The 23,668-nt window shown below is 36.0% G+C and overlaps 1 protein-coding gene across 11 annotated transcripts in view; it reads left to right on the plus strand.

Moving 5' to 3' along the window:
* The window catches only part of CHD9 (chromodomain helicase DNA binding protein 9), a 222,929-nt gene that overhangs the window by 111,464 nt on the left and 87,797 nt on the right, over window positions 1–23,668 (plus strand). For 8 of the 11 annotated variants that reach the window (XM_065925328.1, XM_065925334.1, XM_065925332.1 and 5 more), the window contains exon 3: window positions 20,057–20,388. In XM_065925328.1, coding sequence (XP_065781400.1) covers window positions 20,057–20,388 — 332 coding nt within the window. Of the gene's footprint in view, window positions 1–18,583; window positions 18,894–19,019; window positions 19,255–20,056; window positions 20,389–23,668 lie in introns of those variants that run through there. The other 3 variants (XM_065925338.1, XM_065925337.1, XM_065925339.1) reach the window with 2 other exon arrangements.

Consider the following 23,668-nt stretch of genomic DNA (forward strand, 5'->3'; position numbering starts at 1 on the left):
CCACCTCCCTCCCCACCCGACTCCTCAGGGTCCTCCCAGTGCACCAGGCAAGAGCACCTGACTCATGCATCCCACCTGGGCTGGTGGTCCGTTTCACCATAGATAGTATACATGCTGTTCTTTCAAAACATCCCACCCTCACGTTCTCCCCCAGAGTTCAAAAGTCTGTTCTGTACTTCTGTGTCTCCTCTTCTGTTTTGCATATAGGGTTATCGCCACCATCTATCTAAATTCCGTATATATGTGTTAGTATACTGTAATGTTCTTTATCTTTCTGGCTTACTTCACTCTGTATAATGGGCTCCAGTTTCATCCATCTCATTAGAACTGATTCAAATGAATTCTTTTTAACGGCTGAGTAATATTCCATGGTGTATATGTACCACAGCTTCCTTATCCATTCATCTGTTGATGGGCATCTGGGTTGCTTCCATGTCCTGGCTATTATAAACAGTGCTGCGATGAACACTGGGGTGCACGTGTCTCTTTCAGATCTGGATTCCTCAGTGTGTATGCCCAGAAGTGGTATTGCTGGGTCATATGGCAGTTCTATTTCCAGTTTTTTAAGAAATCTCCACACTGTTTTCCATAGTGGCTGTACTAGTTTGCATTCCCACCAACAGTGTAAGAGGGTTCCCTTTTCTCCACACCCTCTCCAGCATTTATTGCTTGTAGACTTTTGGATAGCAGCCATCCTGACTGGCGTGTAATGGTACCTCATTGTGGTTTTGATTTGCATTTCTCTGATGATGAGTGATGTTGAGCATCTTTTCATGTGTTTGTTAGCCATCTGTATGTCTTCTTTGGAGAAATGTCTGTTTAGTTCTTTGGCCCATTTTTTGATTGGGTCGTTTATTTCACTATTTTTAAGGTAGAGAAAATAAGCTAATCTTCATGAAATGAGATTAAATAGATATTCATATTTGCCTTATTTATTTGAAATCTCTCTTAAGGTTGAAAAGATGAAAAAATAGAAATGAGTGTTTTTTCTTTTTTTTTTTTTTTTTCAAAATTGCAGTATAATTGCTTTACTATCAGGTAAAGCAGGTATATGTATACATATCTCCACTCTCTCTTGAACCCACTTCCCACCACCCCATCCCATCCATCTCGGTCACCACAGAGCTCCGAGCTGAGCTCCTGTGCTGTGCAGCAGGTTCCCACTCGTTATCTGTTTCACACACAGAAGTGTTCATATGTCCGTCCTACTGTCCCAGCATTTGTCTCACCCACCCTTTTCCCGCATGTCCATGTGTCTGTTCTCTACATCTGTGTCTATTCCTGCCCTGCAAACAGGCTCATCTGTAAAACCTTTCTGGATTCCACACATGGGCATTGTTGTTGTTCAGTCACTCCGTTGTGTCTGACTCTTTGCGACTTCATGAACTGCAGCACGCCAGGCTTCCCTGTCCTTCACCATCTCCTGGAGTTTGCCCAAACCCTTGTCTGCTGAATCGGTGATGCCATCCAACCATCTCATTCTCTGTCATCTCCTTCTCCTCCTGCTGTCAGTCTTTTCCACCAACAGGGTCTTTTCCAATGAGTCGACTCTTTGCATCAGGTGGCCACAGTATTGGAGCTTCAGCTTCAACATCAGTCCTTCCAATGAATATTTGATTGATTCCCTTTAGGATTGACTGGTTGGATCTCCTTGTAGTTCACAGGACTCTCAAGAGTCTTCTCCAATACCACAGTTTGAAAGCATTGATTCATTGACTCTCAGCCTTCTTTATGGTCCACCTCTCACATTGGTACATGACTGCTGGAAAAACCATACCTTTGATTATATGGAACTTTGTCAGCAAAATGAGGTTTTTGCTTTTTAATATACTGTATAGGTTTGCCATAGCTATAGATACTGTGATTATCCTCATTGCGTAGACGATGCAACTGTTTCAAACACTGGCTAGGTTTTAAAGATACAAATCGAATATGACCTTGACTTCTAAATTAACTACAATATACTTTGGCAAACATAGCAGTAAAATTACATGTTGTAAAAAGGAAGTGATATCTACACCTAATTTTGAATAAGATCTTTGCTTGGCTCCCTTTTAGAGAAAGGGCACTCCAAACAACTGGAACAGTAAATTCAAAGTTATTGATATAACTTTAAAAAAATGTATTTCAGTATTTGAAAATTGGAGATATAACTGGAAAAAGAGAAGATGATCATGTTATTCAGAAATGCTAACAATCTAAAATGAGTATAGACTTAAAAATATTCTATTTCTGTTTAAAACCTTCACATTTTGGTTGTAGGCTTTAAAAAATTTCCTTTCTTTCCCCCATCACTAATTACATTGGTTGAAGTAAAGTCTCAGATGTCTTTCAGTATCTTATAGATTTCTCCTGATATTGGAGAAGATATATAATATTTCCTTTTTATTTTTTACTATTTATTTGGATAAAAAACATTAAATATCATGATAACACAATAAGGAAAAATAATTTGTTTTTAGTGTCAAGACATCAATGCATTAGAACAGATGGTTTTTTCTTAAATATCTGGGTGTAATAAACCATTATTTACTTAGATTAATGATAGTAAGATTAAGTAGTAGGCACTTTCAGAGTCTCGATGGGCATGAGTTTGAGTAAACTCTGGGAGTTGGTGATGGACAGGGAGGCCTGGCGTGCTGCGATTCATGGGGTTGCAAAGAGTCAGACACGACTGAGCGACTGAACTGAACTGAACATACAGAAAAGTACACAAATTATAAGTAAATAGTTTGATAAATTTTCAGAGACTCAACATCATCTACTTTACCAATCCAGATCAATAAATTGAACATTATCACAATCCTAAAAATCTCCTCAGGCCTCCTACTAGGCTTGCTTGCCCTATTCCTAAAGGTACTCACTATTTTGACTTACACGCTCATAGATTAGTTTTGCCTGTTATTGAACTTTCTGTGTATTTATGTGGAGAGTGTACCCAGGAGTGAAATTGTTCAGTTGTAGGGTATGTGAATGTAGTGCCAAATCAACCACATATTTAGTAATTTAAAACAGCATCCATTTATTATCTCATAGTTTCCTTGGGTCAGATGTCCAGGCACAGCTTAGCTGGTTTCTCTGCTTAGGGTCTCATAAGACTGCATCCAGCAAGTCCACTGGGGCTGTGATCTCATCGAAGACTCTCACCCTCATCTAGGCTCACGGGATTGTTGACAGAATTCATTTCCTTGCAGCTGTAGGACTCATTACAGCCTATTTCTTCGAGGCCAGAAGGAGACTGTCTCTGAGCTCTTAAGAAGGCCTAAGCTGTCTTCTTTAATTAAACATTTTTATCTTGAGATAATTGCAGATTTATATGTAATTGTAAAAACAGCTAAATCTACTGTATTCTTTACTGAGTTTCTTGGCATATTGATATTTTCCTATCTACAAATTTTTTTATTTTAAGATTTGCATAGGAATATTTAAGGAAACAGGTTTCTCAGTCCAGGTTTCATTGTATGGAATGAAATAGAAGGGAATCATTGGTAGTTTTATACATCTTACCAAAAATTGAAAATTTTTGCAATAGGCTAACATTCGAAGATACTTATCAGATCAAGATCTCTTCATTTTCTCATCAAACTTGTTTTCATTCAAAAGTATTACTTAAGAGTTAAATAAACTGCAAAGCTAACATAGTCCCGAGACTGCCTTCATTTTTTCTTCTAATTAAAAAAAAAAATAGTTTTATTTCTTTTTTAGTTTTGATTGTGCCAAGTTGTCTTTGCTTTGCTGTTATTACTGCTTTCTCTAGTTGTGGAGGGCAGGGCCTCCTCTGTAGTTGTAGTGGATGGGCTTCCTCATTGCAGTGGCTTGATGCAGAGCATGGGCTCTAGGATGCTTGGACTTCAGTCTTTGGGGCATGTGAGCTCATGTGTACCTGCGGCTCCTGGGCTCTAGAGCACAGGCTCAGTAGTTGTGGTGCATGGGCTTAGTTGCTCTGCAGCCTGTGAGATATTCCCAGGTCAGGGGTCAAACCCGAGTCTCCTGCATTGGCAGGCGGATTCTTTACCACTGAGCCACCAGGGAAGCCCCCGCCTTTACTTCTGACACCATCTACACATTCTGGAGGTTCCCAGAACCACCCTTAGTTTAAATAACAGGCTAGCAGAGCTTGTTGAAGAACTTTTATACTTATGGTTACAGTTTATTACAGGGGAGGTTATAGGTTGTGTGTGTGTCTGTGTGTGTCAGGCGTGTCTGACTCTTTGTGACCACATGGACTGTGGTCATGGATTTAAACTTGTCAAAAGAAGTTTGACAAAAGAAGGGATGCATAGGCAGCTTCAGAGGGTTTCAAACACAAAGTGCTCTCTTAGGCGGTCCCACCTTTGATGTGTGGCAATATGCATGGGATATTGTTAATCAGTGATGCTCACCTGAGTTTCAGGGTCAGTTTTTATTCTTATTATATCCATTAAATAGCTATAACTGTTTATCTCTTTGATTGATTAACTAATTGCCCAATATGGTCGATTCCATCCTCCAGGTAGACTAATACCAGGTGACTCACAACCCTCCAACCCTAAGTGAAGAGTCTGCATTGAACCCCTATGAAATAAAATTGAAGCATTCATTAACCTCTTAGAACTGTGTATTTCAAAATTTTTTTCCTGGGACCCAGCATAGGTGTGTTTTTTAATGTTTATGAATGTATATATGTAGGGGCGTGTATGTATTAACCTGTAACCAGTGTTTCAGAAAACACTGCTGCTGCTGCTGCTAAGTCGCTTCAGTCGTGTCTGACTCTGTGTGACCCCATAGATCGCAGCCCACCAGGCTCCCCTGTCCCTGGGATTCTCCAGGCAAGAACACTGGAGTGGGTTTCCATTTCCTTCTCCAATCTGAAAACACTAGTCCACTACATTTATAAAGAATGTTAATGGTTATCCCCTGAACTGATGGCTTGTAATGAGATTTTAGTTCGTAGTTAAAAAAAACCTGACTCTGAAAATCACACCATTGAGAATAGTGATGGCTAATTAAAAGGAACCAACTTAAAACTGTAGGACCTGAACAGATAAGATCGGAAGAGAAATTGAGGTTCTCTTGCATGGAGTGGTCTCCAGAAGTACAGACTGGAAAGGATAGTGTAATTAGTGCAAATGTTATCCAATAGGGGAACTTGGATTTTTAAAATATAAAAATCAGAATGTTGGTTTTTGTGCTTTGTTGCTAATTTCTCAAAGCTGCTTAGATTAATTTGATTCATCTTTCCTCAGATCTTTGCATTGCTAGTTCTTTCTTTTCATTCAGATTTCAGTATAAGTGGTCTCCTCAGTTAGACTTTCCTTGAGTCCATTTTAAAATAGTCACCCCATCACTTTTAATCACATCATTCTGTTTTCATTCTTTACATAGCCATTACCCTTACCTGGTTTTTTCCCCCCGTTTGCTTATCTCTTTCTTTAAAATGTTAGCTCCATTAGATCAGGGGCTTTATCTTGCTTACTGTTTTATTCCTGGTATTTAAAACAGCATGTCTGGTAGGTAGTATGTACTCAAATAATATGTCTTGAATGAGTGATCTAGTCTGTGTTCCTCTTAAACCCCAAACAGAACGAGACTAGAGTATACTATAATTATCACCTCCCTTGTTCATTATACTTCTTTCCTGTTTGTGCAGTCTAAGATTGCATTTACTTTTTTGGCAAGCTCATTATACCATATATTCATTTAGTTTACAGTGAGCTAAAATTTCCTGGTATTTTTCACATGAACTGTTGTACATACTTTTTCTCTCCCTGCCTTTTTTTTTTAAAAGTAGGTAGGAGTGTTTGTGTGTGCATGTGTGCGTGTACATGCGTGCTTACGAGAATACCCATTTTTAGATTTGGCCTTTTAAGATTTTTTTCATCAGCATTTTTGAGTATGGTCTAAGAGGGAGGCTAATTAAGAACTAATGGTAGCTTTGCTGAAGAGATCTTAAGCTGAATTGAAAGGCTAGAGGAACCCAGAAGATTGACCAGATCACAGATTTAAGCTGAAAATATTCATTCATTTGGAGGGGCTATGTGCAAGTTGAGGAAGTAGATTCTGTCAAACAGATTTTGGAAGGTCTCAATTGACATGCATAGGTTTGCTTCTTCCTATTCTTAAAAGAAATGTAGCATGATTTCTGCCAGGTTCAGACCTGGCATTGGAGTTAAAACCCTTCATGAATCTAAATATTACTCGCTTTAAAGCTTAGTATGGACATGAGTGTAGTAATACTTGAAGAATTATGTTCTCTTGCATCTGTCCCCTCTTCCTTCCCTGATTTTCCTTTCCTGGCCATCCCACCCTCCCACACTATGTCCTCAAGACCCTAACCCTCTTGTTTAAAGCAGTCAGTGGAGCGTTTTTAATTGCCCTTTATCATTTATCAAACCTTACATCATTGTGAACTTTCCAGCACTATTCCTACAGGTCAGTGCCCCTCATGTTCTTCTTAATTCTGTCTTTTGTACTCTGCATTTTGAAATCTGGTAAATTTGCAACCAGTATTTTTAGATATACTACATCTGTCGTTGTTAGAATCATTGAATTGTTGGAATTTGATTTTTGAGTCTTGACTTGCTGGACTGTATTTCCTGACCTTATTGATCTGTCTTGTGCTTTTTATAAGTTTCAGGCCATATGATGATACTTTTTTTTCTTTAACATCAAAAGGCCTACATTTATGACACATAGCTAGTATGCCTAAGCGTGTTGTAGATGCCAAAAGGTCAATGTTTAGTTTTTTCATATAGTTGCCATCACTTCTACTTCCACAAATAACTTTTGTTGTGGTTAGAGTTACATCCAGAGATGTAGTTTCTCTCATAACCTCATTTGCATTCTGCAAGATAAAATTTTAATATGATGAAATTAGGTATATTTTGTGATTTCTAAAATGCTTTTGACTTTTTATATATAGCTACTCTTCAGTATTTGATTTTCTCTTGCCTAAAGCTGTAAATCAAGTTCAGATACCTTATTTAAAAATTTTTCCTTATTGCAAATGTATTTAAATTAGCCTCCCCTTAACCATCATTTTTATTTATGTTAGTAATTACTTGAGTGTTCAAGTCATTTTTTAAATATCTCAGAATTCTGAAAGTAAAATTGATTTTTCATAATGCATTGTATACAAAAAACCAATGTCTTTGAACATAACCAGTTCTCAATCTCCTCTTTAAAGATTTGACAGTTGTTTTTTTTTTCTTTTATATTTATTTTATTAATACCTTTGAAAACATTGTCCAAAGAATTTAGAATACGATGATTACTGTTGTCCACCAAATTATGCAACTGTGCACTGGCTAATTTGCTTACGCTATTGCCCTTCTACTGTATCAGGTTTTCTCAAGGCTGTAAGAATGTATTTCACCCATGGGTTTTGTCAGACTACCACTACCACACTTCAGTCTTTCTTTTTATCTGGAAGAAATAGAAAATAGCAGGATTTACTGCTTTGGAAAGGCTACTGATTGCTCATTCATTGTCATAAATGTAATGCTTTATGGACTTTGGATCGGTAGTCATCTATAACAGTAACTTAGCAGAAGAGTTGAACTTTGCTGTTATTTCAGTGTGATAGACATTTGTCCTGTCTGTGCCTGAACTCTTCCATCTGCAGTTTGGAATAATTAATATTTGATTAACTTTAATAATTTGATTAAGAGGAATATTGTGAAGTCAAATAAATAGTGGAAACTTTTGGGAAGGAAAATTATTTCCGAATTAACATATTCTACAAATCTTATGGTAAATAGATGAGGAAACAATGGAAACAGTGACAGACTTTATTTTCTTGGGTCCAAAATCACTGCAGATGGCAACTGCAGCCATGAAATTAAAAGATTCTTGCTCCTTGGAAGAAAAACTATGACCAACCTAGACAGCATATTAAAAACCAGAGACCCTGGAGAAGGAAATGGCAACCCACTCCAGTATTCTTGCCTGGAAAAATCCATGGACAGGGGAGTCTGGTGGGCTGAAGTCCGTGGGATTACATGACTGAGCGTGTGTGCACGAGGGTGGAGGGAGATGGGTTGGTAGCAATAAACTGGTAGAACTAAAAAAAAAAAAAAGCAGAGACATTACTTTGCCAACAAAGGTCTGTGTGGTCAAAGCTGTAGTTTTTCCAGTAGTCATGTATGGATGTGAGAGTTGGACCATAAGGAAAGCAGAGCGATGAAGAACTGATGCTTTTGAACTGTGGTGTTGGAGAAGACTCTTGAGGGTCCCTAGAACTGCAAGGAGATCAAACCAGTCAGTCCCAGAGGAAATCAGTCCTGAACCTTCATTGGAAAGACTGGTGCTGAAGCTGTAATACTTTGGCCACCTGATGCAAAGACCTGACTCTAGAAAAGACTGATGCGGGGAAAGATTGAAGGCAAGAGGGGAAAGAGACGACAGAGGACAAGATGGTTGGATGGCGTCTCAGACTCAATGGACATGAGTTTGAGCAAGCTCCGGGAGGTGGTGAAGGACAGGGAAGCCTGGCGTGCTGCAGTCTGTGGGGTTGCAGAGTCAGACACGACTGAGCGACTGAACAAGAAGCATTTTAGAAAAGGTGCTGTGGGAAGTTTGTATTATTTACCAAAGTGATATTTATATATGATATTTTAATTTTTTTGATAGAGTGTCTTTTCGTTTTCTTCTTTTTTATAATTATTTTATTCTTGGCTGTGCTGGGTCTTTGTCGCTGCATGGGCTTTCCCTAGCTGCGGCAAGCAGGGATTTACTGTCTAGTTGCAGCGCATGGGCTTCTCATTGTGGTGCTTCTTGTTGTGGAGCACAGGCTTCAGGAGTTTGGCACATGGGCTCACTAGGCTTAGTTCCTTCCAGGCATGTGGGATCTTCCCAGAACAAGGACCAAAACCGAAACTCCTACACTGGCAGGCAGATTCTTTACCACTGAGCCACCAGGGAAGCCCTAATATTTTAATTTTTTATTGGTGGTATGATAATTTTGAATTGTTTTATGGAAAGGGCTTTAAATTTTATACTGTGATAAAATTCCTTCTCTAATTTCTTTTTCTGTCTGTCATACAGTAAACATCCCCAAGTTTGCAATTCCACTGTATCCTGCCATTTTCCCTTCATTTATTTAAGTAAAGTATTTAACACTGTCACTTTCTTCCCATTTGCTTCTTACTCTACTGTAATATGACTTCTACCTCAACCACTCCATTAAACTATTCTTACAGTAACCTGGACTATCTTACAGTGCCAGAAAGTAAAGAAGTGTTCAAAATTTGGTGCTGGTAAACAGAACTTAGGAACCAACTTGAAGGAGCTCTAAATGCTCAAAGCTGGAAAAATTTGAATGACAAATAATCATGTTATCAGATTATAACCTGTAGAATAAAATAAGTCTATGAGTCTATACAAGTATAAATAATTGAATAAGTGAATGACTGAATGAATAAAGAGAAGAGGCAACTTTTGTTTGTAGTAGAATTCCAGTTGAAAATGTGGAAGGAATGATGGAAATAAATATTTTCCATTAGGCAAATAACCACAGTAATAATAATCTTTATAGGCAGGAATCATCAGTGTAAGCTAAAATAACGAGGCAAATATTTATGAGAAGCAAGATAATTGCATAGTCTGATAAGATACTTAATAATTATAAAAGGAGAAATTTATGAGAGTTATGGCAGACATTACTTTAACCAAGGGATCAAAGTTAACAGTACCAGTTATAAGACATATGGTCATCACGGTAAACCCTGCACAGTGATGCAGTGAGGTGGGCACAGTATCACATTACCGCAGTAACAATAGCATCTGACATTTCTGAGTACTTGTGTGCCAGATGCCACACTAAGCCCTTACTAGCATTATCTGTTAGGCCTCACAATAGCCCTAGAAGATAGACACTATTATTATCTCCATTTTACAGATGATGAAACTGGGACCCAGGGCTGGCTGAGTCTAAAGCGCTTTGCTTTAATCACAACATTATGCTGAGAACAGCTTTTAGTGTATTAGTAATTTATGCACTGATGAACTCAGTATATTTAATGTTGTCAATAAGGAGCTTCATGAAATTTGGTTTAATGTGTTTAAGATACAGTTTTGTTTGGAAACAAAAGATGAAGTTTTGAACAATACAGCATTGAAAAAGCAACACAAACTAATATAAAATAGTTTAAATATTATTTGTTTTTATATCATGTATAACCTTTTTGTAACAAAAAAGTTTTCATGAAATATTTGGTTATTTTTATTGAAACTACTTAGCAACCCTAAGTGTAAAAATCTGGTCCTATTACTTCTCTGTTTGTAATCAATTACTGATTCCCTATTTCAGTTTGGCATGAAGTCCAGATATTTTAGCATAACTTACAAAACTTGATAATCTAATCCATTACCTTTCTGCCTTAATTGCTTATCATTCTTCCGCATGCATCGTTTTCTTGTCATGCCAAACTACTTGTTATTCCTAGAATATAACTGTTTTAACTTTTTTATTATATATAATATTTCATGTGTACACAAAATCAGAGTATCTGTCACTCAGCTACAACAGCCATCAGTTTATAGGCGATTTTTCGTCTAGATGACCCTGTGACTATCATACCCACCCCCTCTAGCAACTATCTTGAATCACACCTCAGTGGTATGGTGTCATCTGTAAATATTTCAGTTTATATACCTAGAAGACAAAGGTTTTTGCTTTAAAACACTTCAAAATTAGTTTCACACTTAATAACTATTATTCTGTCATAATCAAATATCCAATCAAAGTTAAAGTTCCCTAGTATTAACAAATATAGTCTTACACACTTTCTCAGGTCTGTGTCAAGACAAGGGCCACACACTACATTGAGTTGATACGAAATTTTAAGTGTCTATTTTCATTTTTCTATTTTTTTTAAATTTTGGCATTACATCTAGTCTTAAGTCTCTTTTGATCTCTGGTTACACTTTGTTTCTTGTAGTTTCTTTGTAAAGAAACTGAGCCATCTGTCTTTAGAGTTTCCCACATTCTGGATTTTGCTGAATACATTCCCGTGGTATGCTCTAACATGTTTTTTCTCTCTCTATTTCCTGTCACATAATAATAAATTTTTATTTAAAAAAATAACTTTCATGAATATCTACTGTTTGTCTGAACTACTATGTGGATGATTAAAATAAATGAAATACTATAATATTACCTTATCAATGTAAAATTCGGAACTTAAGACAATTAAAAAAGAGAATGTCATCATTAGCTAGAAGTGGAAACCTGAATACTAGCACAAGTCACAACAGTAAGCCTTTTAATTTGTGAACCTGGGAGTTCACAGATGTGAAGAAAACAAAATAAAATAATTGCCTCACATCTATCAAAAACTCAGAAAACAAATCTATGGGTAAAACTCAGAAGACTTTGACATAATAATTTGAATCAGTTTTTCCTGCTTTTTTTTCTCTTTAAAAGCAAGTCTTTATTGGTACTTTGTAGAAATAATGTTATGTAATGAATGCAGAAGAAGTTACCACTAATGTTTGATACTTATTATTAAAATTACCTATAAATTTATTGCTTTTAGAGTTTGGTTTAATATGAATACTTAAGGAAATAATTATATAATTCATCCTAAAATAAAAATATTAAAAACGAGCACCCTGGTTTACCATAAACAGTTTTACAGAACTAAAATGCCTTCTAAGTTAGGTTTATAATATCAAATTGCTCTCAGATATTTACTTTACATTTATTTATTAAAAATTTTTTTTATTTGACTGTGCTGAGACATATAAAGGATCTTAGTTCCCCAACCAGGGATCGAATCTACACCCCCTGCAGTAGAAGTTCAGAGTCTTAACCACTGGACCACCACATTAGTCCCTTTGCTTTCCTTTTGACGGCAGAGCTTTTAACTCTTGCCTTTTGACTTCCATTTCAATACTCATGATACTCACCTTACCATTTTTGTAATTTTCTTCTTGTTTTTCTTCTTTTGACTCCTCTTCATCTCTAGGTATTCAAAACTTGCTGTTTTGGTTTGCACTGCTGTCTTCTTTGTAAAGAATTGAAGAGTGCACTGCAAACCTGATGTTCCATCATCCTAAAGACTTGATATATTTCCTATTTAATAATAAATATTTGGGCTTTCTGGTGGCTCAGATGGTAAAGAGTCTGCCTGCAATGCAAGAGACCTGAGTTTGATCCCTGGGTTGGGAAAATCACCTGGAGAAGAGAATGGCTATCCACTTCAGTATTCTTGCTTGGAGAGAATCCCATGGACAGAGAGGAGCCTGGCGGGCTACAGTCCATGGGGTCGCAAAGAGTCAAACACAACTGAGCAACTAACACACACAATAAGTATTAATAAATATCATTAATAATAAATGTTCTACAGATAATATTTTCCTATATAACTATAACCATAGCGAGTGGGAAGTTAATACAGCAGGAGCTATTAGGACTGAGAGAAAGGAAACAAAACACAATTAAGCAGATTGGATAGAATTTGTTGACTGCTTATGTGGGTGAAAAAAAAAAATTGTAACATTGAGAAAAGTTACTATTAACTAGCCTTTTGTATACTTGTGTAAATTGGGAAATTGCCTACATTAAAAGCGATTAGTTACTTAACACTTCAGTGTTGATGTTCCATGAGAATATAGTTTTAAAATATTATATCACTAGTAAAGTAATGCTCAAAATTCTCCAAGCCAGGCTTCAGCAATACATGAAACATGAACTTCCAGATGTTCAAGTTGGTTTTAGAAAAGGCAGAGGAACCAGAGATCAAATTGCCAACATCAGCTGAATCATTGAAAAAGCAAGAGAGTTTCAGAAAAACATCTATTTCTCCTTTATTGACTATGCCAAGCCCTTTGACTATGTGGATCACAATAAACTGTGGAAAATTCTGAAGGAGATGGGAATACCAGACCACCTGACCTGCCTCTTGAGAAACCTGTATGCAGGTCAGGAAGCAACAGTTAGAACTGGACATGGAACAATAGAGTGGTTCCAAATAGGAAAAGGAGTATGTCAAGGCTGTATATTGTCACCCTGCTTATTTAACTTATATGCAGAGTACATCATGAAAAACGCTGGGCTGGAAGAAGCACAAGCTGGAATAAAGATTGTTGGGAGAAATATCAATAACCTCAGATATGCAGATGACACCACCCTTATGGCAGAAAGTGAAGAGGAACTAAAAAGTCTCTTGATGAAAGTAAAATAGGAGAGTGAAAAAACTGGCTTAAATCTTAACATTCAGAAAACTAAGATCATGGCATCTGGTCCCATCACTTCATGGGAAATAGATGGGGAGACAGTGGAAACAGTGTCAGACTTTATTTTTTTGGGCTCCAAAATCACTGAAGATGGTGATTGCAGCCATGGAATTAAAAGACACTTACTCCTTGGAAGGAAAGTTGTGACCAACCTAGATAGCATATTTAAAAGCAGAGACATTACTTTGCCAACAAAGATCCATCTGCTCAAAGCTATGGTTTTTCCAGTGGTCATGTGTGGATGTGAGAGTTGGCCTGTGAAGAAAGCTGAGCGCTGAAGAATTGATGCTTTTGAACTGTGGTGTTGGAGAAGACTCTTGAGAGTCCCTTGGACTGCAAGGAGATCCAACCAGTCCATCCTAAAAGAGAACAGTCCTGGGTGTTCATTGGAAGGACTGATGCTGAAGCTGAAACTCCAGTACTTTGGCCACCTCATACGAAGAGTTAACTCATTGGAAAAGACCCTGATGCTGGGAGGGATTGGGGGCAGGAAGAGAAGGAGACGACAGAGGATGAGATGGCTGGATGGCATCACCGACTCGATGGATGTGGGTTTGGGTAAACTCCAGGAGTTGGTGATGGACAGGGAGGCCTGGTGTGCTGTGATTCTTGGGGTTGCAAAGAGTCGGACATGACTGAGCGACTGAACTGAACAGTAGAAGAAATGTTTGATTATAAATATTTAATTGTCTACTGTTAAGATTCATCATTAAATGAGATTTTGAATCAAGTAATGGAATCTCTTGAGAAGCTTTGTACGAGAAGTGAGATATTTTGGAAATCACCCTAAGTTCTGTGAATAATGTCAGTGAGTTAAGAAAATGGCAGGAGAATCTATATCTTATATGCCACCCCTTATTTCTGAGGATCCAGTCCCAAATTTGCAATTACTCAAACTTTCCATTTTAAGCTCAGTGTGAAAAGAATTAAGTCATGCAAACATACACACCCTTTCTCAACTAGATTTCCTGTACCAGTACTTGGTCTAGAAAACAAGTATTGACTCTTCCTGCTTGTCAGCCATACCCACCCATGTATTGTTGATTTCTACATCTTGGAAAGAGGACTGGGAAAAACTGAACTTGTTCCTTGCTTCATTATTAGTATCTCTGCAATTTTGAGAAAGTCATTTACTTTCTTTTGTATTCAAATTAATCTCTATAACTTAGGGTATTTGAACCAATCTCTGTAATATATTGGTATTTGAACCACTCCATGTAACTTACAGCACAAATACAAAACTTACTTGTATTATACAGTGGTTAAGACCATGGTTTCCACTATAAGGCTTTCTGCCTGCTCATCCCTGCTCCATCTTTCCTTAACCTTTTGGTCTCAGGCAGGTTATTTCTCTATGCCTTAATGCGTGCTCGCTTGGTCACTTTAGTCATGTCTGACTCTTTGCGACGCTATGGACTGTAGCCCGCCAGGCTCCTCTGTCCATGAGATTCTCCAGGGCAAGAATACTGGAGTGGGTTGCCATGCCCTCCTTCAGGGGATCTTCCCAATCCAGGGATCCAACTGTGTCTCTTAGGTCTGCTAGCGCCACCTAGGAAGCCCCTGTGCCTTAGTATCCTCAGCTATAGAATGAGGAGATAGTAGTATATACCTCACAGAGTTGTTTTTTTTTTTCATTTTTATTGGCGTTTAGTTAGTTTACAATGTTGCACTAGTTTCAGGTGTGCAGCCAAGATTATATGTGTGTGTGTATATATATATATATATATATATATATATCCACCATGCAGTGGTAGTGGGTATATGTCCATTTCAGTCTCCCATTTACCCCCCTCCCATCCCCTGGTGACCACACATTTGTTTTCTGCATGAACTCTACTTCTGTTTTGCAAATAAGGTCGTTTGTACCCTTTTAAGATTCACAATAAGCAGTATCATATGATATTTATCTTTCTGTGTCTGACTTTCTTCAGTGAGTATCACAGTCTCTTAGTGCATCCATGTTGCTGCAGATGGCATTATTTTGTTCTTTTTTATGGCTAATATTCCATTGTATATATGTAGCACATCTTCTTCATCCATTTCTTTGTTGATATTCATTTAGGTTTCTTCTGTGTCCTGGCTATTGTAAATAGTGTTGCAGTGAACATTGGAATGCATCTCTTAGAATTTTGGTTTTCTTTGTAGGGTTGTTGTTGTTTTTTTTTAACATCATCATCTGTTTTTTTTTTTTTTCCATTTATTTTTATTAGTTGGAGGCTAATTACTTAACAATATTGTAGTGGTTTTTGTCATACATTGACATGAATTAGCCATGGATTTACATGTATTCCCCATCCCGATCCTCCCTCCCACCTCCCTGTCTACCCGATCCCTCTGGGTCTTCCCAGTGCACCAGGCCCAAGCACTTGTCTCATGCATCCAACCTGGGCTGGTGATCTCTTTCACCCTAGATAATATACATGTTTCGATGCTGTTCTCTCGAAACATCCCACCCTCGCCTTCTCCCACAGAGTCCAAAAGTCTGTTCTGTACATCTGTGTCTCTTTTTCTGTTTTGCATATAGGGTTATCATTACCATCTTTCTAAATTCCATATGTATGTGTTAGTATACTGTAATGGTCTATCTTTCTGGCTTACTTCACTCTGTATAATGGGCTCCAGTTTGATCCATCTCATTAGAACTGATTCAAATGAATTCTTTTTAACGGCTGAGAAATATTCCATGGTGTATATGTACCACAGCTTCCTTATCCATTCTTCTGCTGATGGGCATCTAGGTTGCTTCCATGTCCTGGCTATTATAAACAGTGCTGTGATGAACATTGGGGTGCACGTGTCTCTTTCAGATCTGGTTTCCTCAGTGTGTATGCCCAGAAGTGGGATTGCTGGGTCATATGGCAGTTCTATTTCCAGTTTTTTAAGAAATCGCCACACTGTTCTCCATAGTGGCTGTACTAGTTTGCATTCCCACCAGCAGTGTAAGAGGGTTCCCTTTTCTCCACACCCTCTCCAGCATTTATTGACTTTGGGATAGCAGCCATCCTGACTGGCGTGTAATGGTACCTCATTGTGGTTTTGCATTTCTCTGATAATGAGTGATGTTGAGCATCTTTTCATGTGTTTGTTAGCCATCTGTATGTCTTCTTTGGAGAAATGTCTGTTTAGTTCTTTGGCCCATTTTTTGACTGGGTCATTTATTTTTCTAGAATTGAGCTGTAGGAGTTGCTTGTATGTTTTTGAGATTAATCCTTTGTCTGTTGCTTTGTTTGCTATTATTTCCTCCCAATCTGAGGGCTGTCTTTTCACCTTGCTTATAGTTTCCTTTGTTGTACAAAAGCTTTTAAGTTTCATTAGGTCCCATTTGTTTATTTTTGCTTTTATTTCCAATATTCTGGGAGGTCGGTCATAGAGGCTCCTGCTGTGATTTATGTCGGAGAGTGTTTTGCCTATGTTCTCTCTAGGAGTTTTATAGTTTCTGGTCTTACATTTAGATCTTTAATCCATTTTGAGTTTATTTTTGTGTATGGTGTTAGAAAGTGTTCTAGTTTCATTCTTTTACAAGTGGTTGACCAGTTTTCCTAGCACCACTTGTTAGAGGTTGTCTTTTTTCCATTGTATATCCTTGCCTCCTTTGTCGAAGATAAGGTGTCCATAGGTTCGTGGATTTATCTCTGAGCTTTCTATTCTGTTCCATTGATCTATATTTCTGTCTTTGTGCCAGTACCACACTGTCTTGTTTTTAAGACTAACCGAGTTACTGTACTGTAGATCCTTGAACAATGTAGGGTTAGAGACTCAATGAAAGATCCAATTATAGTTTATAGTCAGTTTTCCCTTTATGTGATTCCTCCATATTTGCAGTTCATGATTCCTCCATATCTGTGGTTCCACATCCTTGGATGAAACCAGTGGTGGATTATGTAGTATTTATTGGGAAAAAAATCTGTATATAAGTGGACCCAGGCAGTTTAAATCCACGTTGTTCATGTGTTTGTCTTGTTAGGCATAGTGCCTAGAACATAGTAAGGATGAAATGGGTTAGCTCTTATTATTATTATTATCGTTTTTAAAACTTGTTTGTGCCCCTAAGTCTAGTCTCTCATTTTGAAACACTACTGTAAGAATCTCTCTCATTTGCTACTCCTCTCCATTATCACTATTACCCTATTATTCAGGATTGAATTAATTATTACATGTAAAATGCTTAGAATAGTGCCTGTCACCTAATAAGCATTTGGTGGTGGTTGTTATTATTGGTTGTTATGATTTTTACATAGATGATCTCTCAGGTTACTAAGATCCTTTTCTTGCCATTAATGATCCTGTGCCTTTAATATCCTTTCCTGATCTTTACTTTGGTCTTTCTAGGATACTATTCATATAATGTAGCTCCATTTCAGGAGCTTTGATGCCTAAAAGGAAAGAAAAACTAAAAACAGGTTCTTTGATGCAGATGTCAGATGATCTGCCAAGACCAGTTGAAAAAATGGCATTAATGAAAGAGGTAAATGTGAATTTTGAAGCAGTGAAAATTTTGTTTTAGGTATTTCAGACTACTAAAATAGTCTCAATATTTTATAGGAGAAAAATGGTATTAATTATCAAATTCAGGAGGACTTGCTACTTACTTGTTTTTAGCAAGGGACTAAAACTCAAATTGTTATATGAACAACTCAACATTTTAGTTGAAATAGAATGTGGAGACTAAATGTCAGGAATGTTTTAGGAGTTTTTTGAGGTTAGGAAAATAAATTAATGTATGAATTCAGGTTTAAGTAAGAGAAAATTTTAAGTAGGATTAGTTATTTTTTATAGACAGATCTTATGTGTTCATTTCAAAATCTTAAGCTTCTTTTTAGAATTTAAATGGAAATAGCTTCAGTTCTCTGTTTTAAAAATAACACTGTTAGCTTTTTGTTAGGAGAATAATGAGAGACCTTATCTAATTTCTTAAAGAGAAGTCACTTGTTATGTGTTCATTTGCATGACCTCCTCTTTAACCCTTCACTCCTCTTCAGCTGTGTTTATGCTTCAGATATTTTAGAGTATCACAGAGAAAAGTATTTTTCTCTGGTAAAAATTGCGTTGGACTTTGTTTTTTTAATGATGATAGCTACATAAAGCCACTTCACTACTGTTTTCATTTTCAAATAATTTTTTGAAATCAAGTTTTTACGTATATATTTTAAAAACTTTTACTACAGGAAATGGTAGAGTGAGAGTTAAATATGTTACATGGAGGGAAGAACAGTCCATTGGGGGTTAAATTGCAGAGTCTAATGGAATAATAACTGGTAGCACCATCTGCTGGCCTACTTCCGCAGAAGGAGTCAGTATTTTTAACGACATCTCTAATATTCATGCTGATGCATTTTGATGCTTTGTGCATTCATTTCTTTCTGTGCTTTGTTGGAATCTGGCTATCTGCTTACAGCTATTGAGGAAACTCAGCTTTTTAGGAGGGGTTACGTCTTTTTTATATCTAATTAGGATGAACAGTGGATATAAACTTGCCAAGGCAGAAATGTGTTGATAAATCACAATGTGTATTTGTGGAGGGTTGTGCATCTCTTGGTTGCAGCTTGCTAAATAGGCCATTTAGGAATCTTCTTTCAATGCTTTTTTCTTGAGCACTGCCTGGGGTGGTGAAAAAGCAGAGGGCAAGCCTTTGTCTGACGCCAAAAATGTCTTCAGTGAAGAGGCCAAGAGGAAGGGTAAGTGAAAGCCTGAATGAGTGGGAGGAGGAGGGGTTCTTTGGGCTAAAAGGCTAATGGGATTGAATAACCTTCCTTATTACTGGCTGCTGCTGCGGGAGTCGTACTGCATCGCCATCTTGAGCTTGTTGCTGTTTTCTCGCGTCTTGGTTATTTGTTACAGCCTGTAGGCCTTAAGGTGGCATTTAGTGAGCAAATCTAAACCCTCCTTCCTTTCTCAGTGCTGTAGCACTGCTATGAAACCTTTGATGAGGCAGGTATAGAAAAGATATCCAGTGAAGCACACTGGAATCAGCATGAAAATGTGTTTGGAAATTCCTGGTGGTTTTTTCCCTTGCTGTAGTCAGAGGCATGTTTACGGGTAAGAATGTAACAAAACTGTGATCTAAGAATATGTGGATGAATGCGTGTTTGAAGAGAATATTCTTTTTAAAATGGTGTTGATTTGCTTCCTGTGATATTGCTAAAATATTAATAATTTTAACGTAAAACTATAAATTTGTTTTTTTCCAGAATTGCTTGAGCAAAATATTATGATATAGAAAGAGAAAAAAAATCCTCATTTAACTCTTTCACAGAAGAACTAAAACTTTCTCTAATTTTTAGTATGGTTTTGTCTGTTTACTAACTAGCTACATTGCCGCATAGATTGCACATTAAAATGATTTAAATGGTTTCAGGTTCCAGTTCCAGTTTCTTGTAAAGCAGAGAGGCTTTGTTTTTCTAAAAATCATAATAAACTATGGGAAGTAGTCATTCTAAATGAAAATTGATATTTTAAATTTATTAATAATTTTCAGAGTTCTGGAATGAAGAGGAAAGAAGATACTTATTCCAAGTGGGCAGAATATTTATATGACTAAATTTGTATTAGCTGTATTTATAGGACAAAATTCGAATCAGCTAATTAAGAATGCTATGAAAATATCAGTGAATCTGTTTTACCCTTCTTTAATCTTCATTTTTAAAAGCGATAGTTCGGCTTTTTATTTTATACCTAGACTAATATCTAAATCAGCAAACTGTTTTAATTTTAAACTGTAACACATATATTTGCTTATGTATTTTACTTCTTTAAGCTTAATTCTGAAGTTTTGGTTGTTTGTGTTAATTGTTTAAATGTACTTTTATATATTGTGTAAAAATTATTTTGATTTCTCTAGCCTCCATCTTCCAAGAAGAGTGATGGTTCTGGGACATACACTAAGTTGCAGAATACCCAGGTGAGGATCATGTCCGAGAAGAAGCAGAGAAAAAAGGTGGAATCAGAAAGCAAGCAAGAAAAGGCTAATCGTATAATATCAGAGGCCATAGCAAAAGCAAAGGAGCGAGGGGAACGCAATATTCCACGAGTAATGAGCCCTGAAAACTTTCCTAGTGCTTCAGTTGAAGGAAAAGAGGAAAAGAAAGGAAGAAGGATGAAAACCAAGCCAAAGGACAAAGAGAGCAAAAAAACAAAAACTTGTTCTAAGTTAAAAGAGAAGACAAAAATTGGGTAAGTTGGTTAAGAATTAAATCTTCTTCCTTGGAAGTTTTTATAAAAGCACTGTCTGTCTAATCTTTTACTTTTGATTTGCGTGTGATGTGTTTACTCTCACTTTGGAGTTTTTAAGTTGTTAGACACTGTGTGTACCTCATTGCCTTTTTGAATGAATTAGGTATTGATAATATTCCAGAATTTTACTAAATTTACTAATATATGAACATACCTTTTTGTTAGTAAAAAGAATTTAAAATAGGAAAATATTTTATATATAAAACAGAAAAAGGAAAAACAAAAAAATCCACATTGCTGTGCCAGTTCCAAATTTATTTAAAATTTAAAAGCGCCTTGGAATTCTTTACAGTTAGAGATTTCTCTCTCAGTTGTACTTCACTGGGTACTTACAGTTTGGAAACATGAAATCTATTTTCTCATAAACCCACAAGTTTGAAATAAATAGAATGGCAAGGAAACCAAGACCATTTAAATCAATAATAAGCAGCTCTCAATTCTTACAGACTTCCTTATAGTCTTTCTGATTTACTTTATGTAATAAAGAGGCCAGGTGAGGATTAATGCTCTAAGAGAATTATAAGGATAAAGAATTGCTTTTGGAGAGTACATTAATCCTAGGTGTTTTTATTTGACTACTTACCTAATACATTTTCAAAAAATAAAATGGAATAAGTATTATTTGTTTTATGTGTATGTTTGTTTTATGTATACAAGGGTAAAACTAATCTAAGGCCAATTGAGTTTAGACTTGTTTTTATGGGAATATTTGGTTATTTTTGGATGCTTTATATGAAATTTTAATAAAGCATTTAATTTTCTTTTGTCCACATAAAAGAGTACACAGTAAAGGAGAAGTTTCATTATTATTAAAATCTTCATTTGCTTAAGAAGTTATTTATATATTATATAGATACTTAGAACTGAAACAATTTTATAACAGTTTATTCACTGCATCTTAAATGCAACTATCAAACTGAATTATATCATTAGGTCCTGAAGTCTTTCAGTTCAAATCTTTAAATAGCATAGGCTCTCTTGTTTTAATAGAGAAATAATTAATATTACTTATTTTATATTTTATTTGCAGATAGCTAACATGAAATTTAGATTTCTGTTCTTTTTATGTTTAAATGTTTTGGTATGAAGGTATCTTATTATTTCAATATTTTGTCTAGTTTTAATTTAGGAAACCCCATATATAATCCTTTAATGTATTAAAAGTTACTGTAATTAAAGTTTTCCAGTTTTAACTTGTACAGGGATATGGACAAAGTGGTAGCACTATTTGAAAGGATATTTAAAATAATAATAAGAGGAAACCTTAGAGAACCTTCAAGAGTTACAGTTAGTTTAAATGGGGGGGATGGGAGGATAACTAGAGGGAAAAAATAACAGGTGAACCTGGTCCAAGAAAAAAACAATATATAAAGGGAAATTAGAAATAAATTATAATAGAGAAACCTGAATTTTTTAAAAGTGTAGATTCATATGGTAGGGGATAGTAATATATTAGAGTATCTGTATTCTGTAATATTTGTATTTTTGTTAGATATAGATTAGTAACGATAAATTATTTTAATATTGTACAGCATGATCAATTTAGTACTTGTTTTTTAGAGATAGCATTCGTGAGAAGAGGTCAGGATTGTATTGGAAAGGTATTTCCATGGTCAGGTATTGAGTAAGTGATAGAAAAATTACTTGCTGAAAGTGGATGACTTTTTGATAGAGGAATTTATAAGTTGCAGGCGAGTAGAAGTGAAGCTTGTCCATATATTATTAAGCTATTGGAGTGCAACAGTTTCTTGATCATTTTTATTAGACAACCAAAGATTACTTTCATGTTGGAAGAAAAAGCGTGGATGGAAATGAAATTCATATACAACCTGGAGTTCTGTATTGGTCACTTTTCTTTACTGTGCTTTCCAGTTAGCCCACTACATTGTATTATTTTGAATTTGTCGAGTTTTAAATTTTTTGTGAAGAGCCAACCATCCTTTAAATAGTTAAGTTTATTTTCATCATTTTAGTAGTATTTCATGTTGTATTAAATGTTTTCTTGTAAAGGTTTTGTTTTTCTTAGTTTTAAAAGAATCGAACTTTTTCTAATATCAGATGATTTATATCAGATAAAATTAAAGGGAGTGTGTGCTAGAACTTAACCATGAGCATTGTGAAACATAAATTTCAAAAATAACTAAATTTGTACCCAATAAGTTATGATTGTATAGTCAGAGTTCCTTTAATGCACATATGTGATATATAATCTAGGAATTATTATATACTAATACTAATCTGAAGAAAACCAATACTGCCTCTGCTTGCTAATATGCTTGAAACCTTTGTATTTTTTCTGTCACTTTCGTAGATTAGTTTGTTTTAATTCGAGGAATAGAGTTTTCTTTTCAGAGACTTTGATATAATCTTTACAGCAATTCTGAGTTAGATTGGACATGCAGTATGATAATGAAGTTAAGTGCTTTGACTTTGGAAACCAGTTGTACTTATTCACATTCCCCCTTTATTACTTAGAAGCAGTGTGACCCTGAACAAATACTTAACCTCTCCAAGTTTTAGTTTACTCATACATAAAATGAGGATAGTGATAGTGCTTGCCTTATAGTGTTATATTGAGGGTGAAATGATTTAATAACATTTAAAGCATATAGAACAATACCTGTAAATAATGTTAGCCATTATTTTCTGAAAACATAAATAGCATTTAGCTATTTAAGGAAAAACCCAAGGCCAGGAGCTCTGCCCCTTGTTTGAAACTTAAGTTCTCACCTATCTGCCTAGGTTCTCTTTCTGTTAGGCTCTCTTCCTGAATAAGATAAGTTTAAAAATCAAGCAGACAAAATGAAAACAGAAACAGTTGCTAAAACTGATAAGAAGGAGAGTAGTTTAACTTACTAATATTTTTTTCTTATTTGTAAGCCTCTGTTTATCAGATTAGCTAGAGTGTCACTTAGGACAGGAAATTTTGTTTTGAAACGTGCTTGGAGTTTGAAAGGAATTACATGGTTATATGGAAGGGGTGGTGTGAGTTAAAATGGAACTAGCAGGTGTGAAATGAAGAGTGAGGTGTAGGACTTTTTCTGGTTTGACATTTTTCATGATCTTAGCAGTCAGGTTATAAAAAGCCACCTTTCAAATAGAAGAGTGGGTATTTCTTTAGTGATCTTTGCTACATAATAGAAGTTCCATGAATGGAAAGGAATGAATTTTATGAAAAGAATGAATGAATTGAAGATTAAATTTTAAATGATGCCAAATG

Source organism: Muntiacus reevesi, chromosome 2 (genome assembly GCF_963930625.1).
Source record: "Muntiacus reevesi chromosome 2, mMunRee1.1, whole genome shotgun sequence".
Lineage (NCBI taxonomy): Eukaryota > Metazoa > Chordata > Mammalia > Artiodactyla > Cervidae > Muntiacus > Muntiacus reevesi.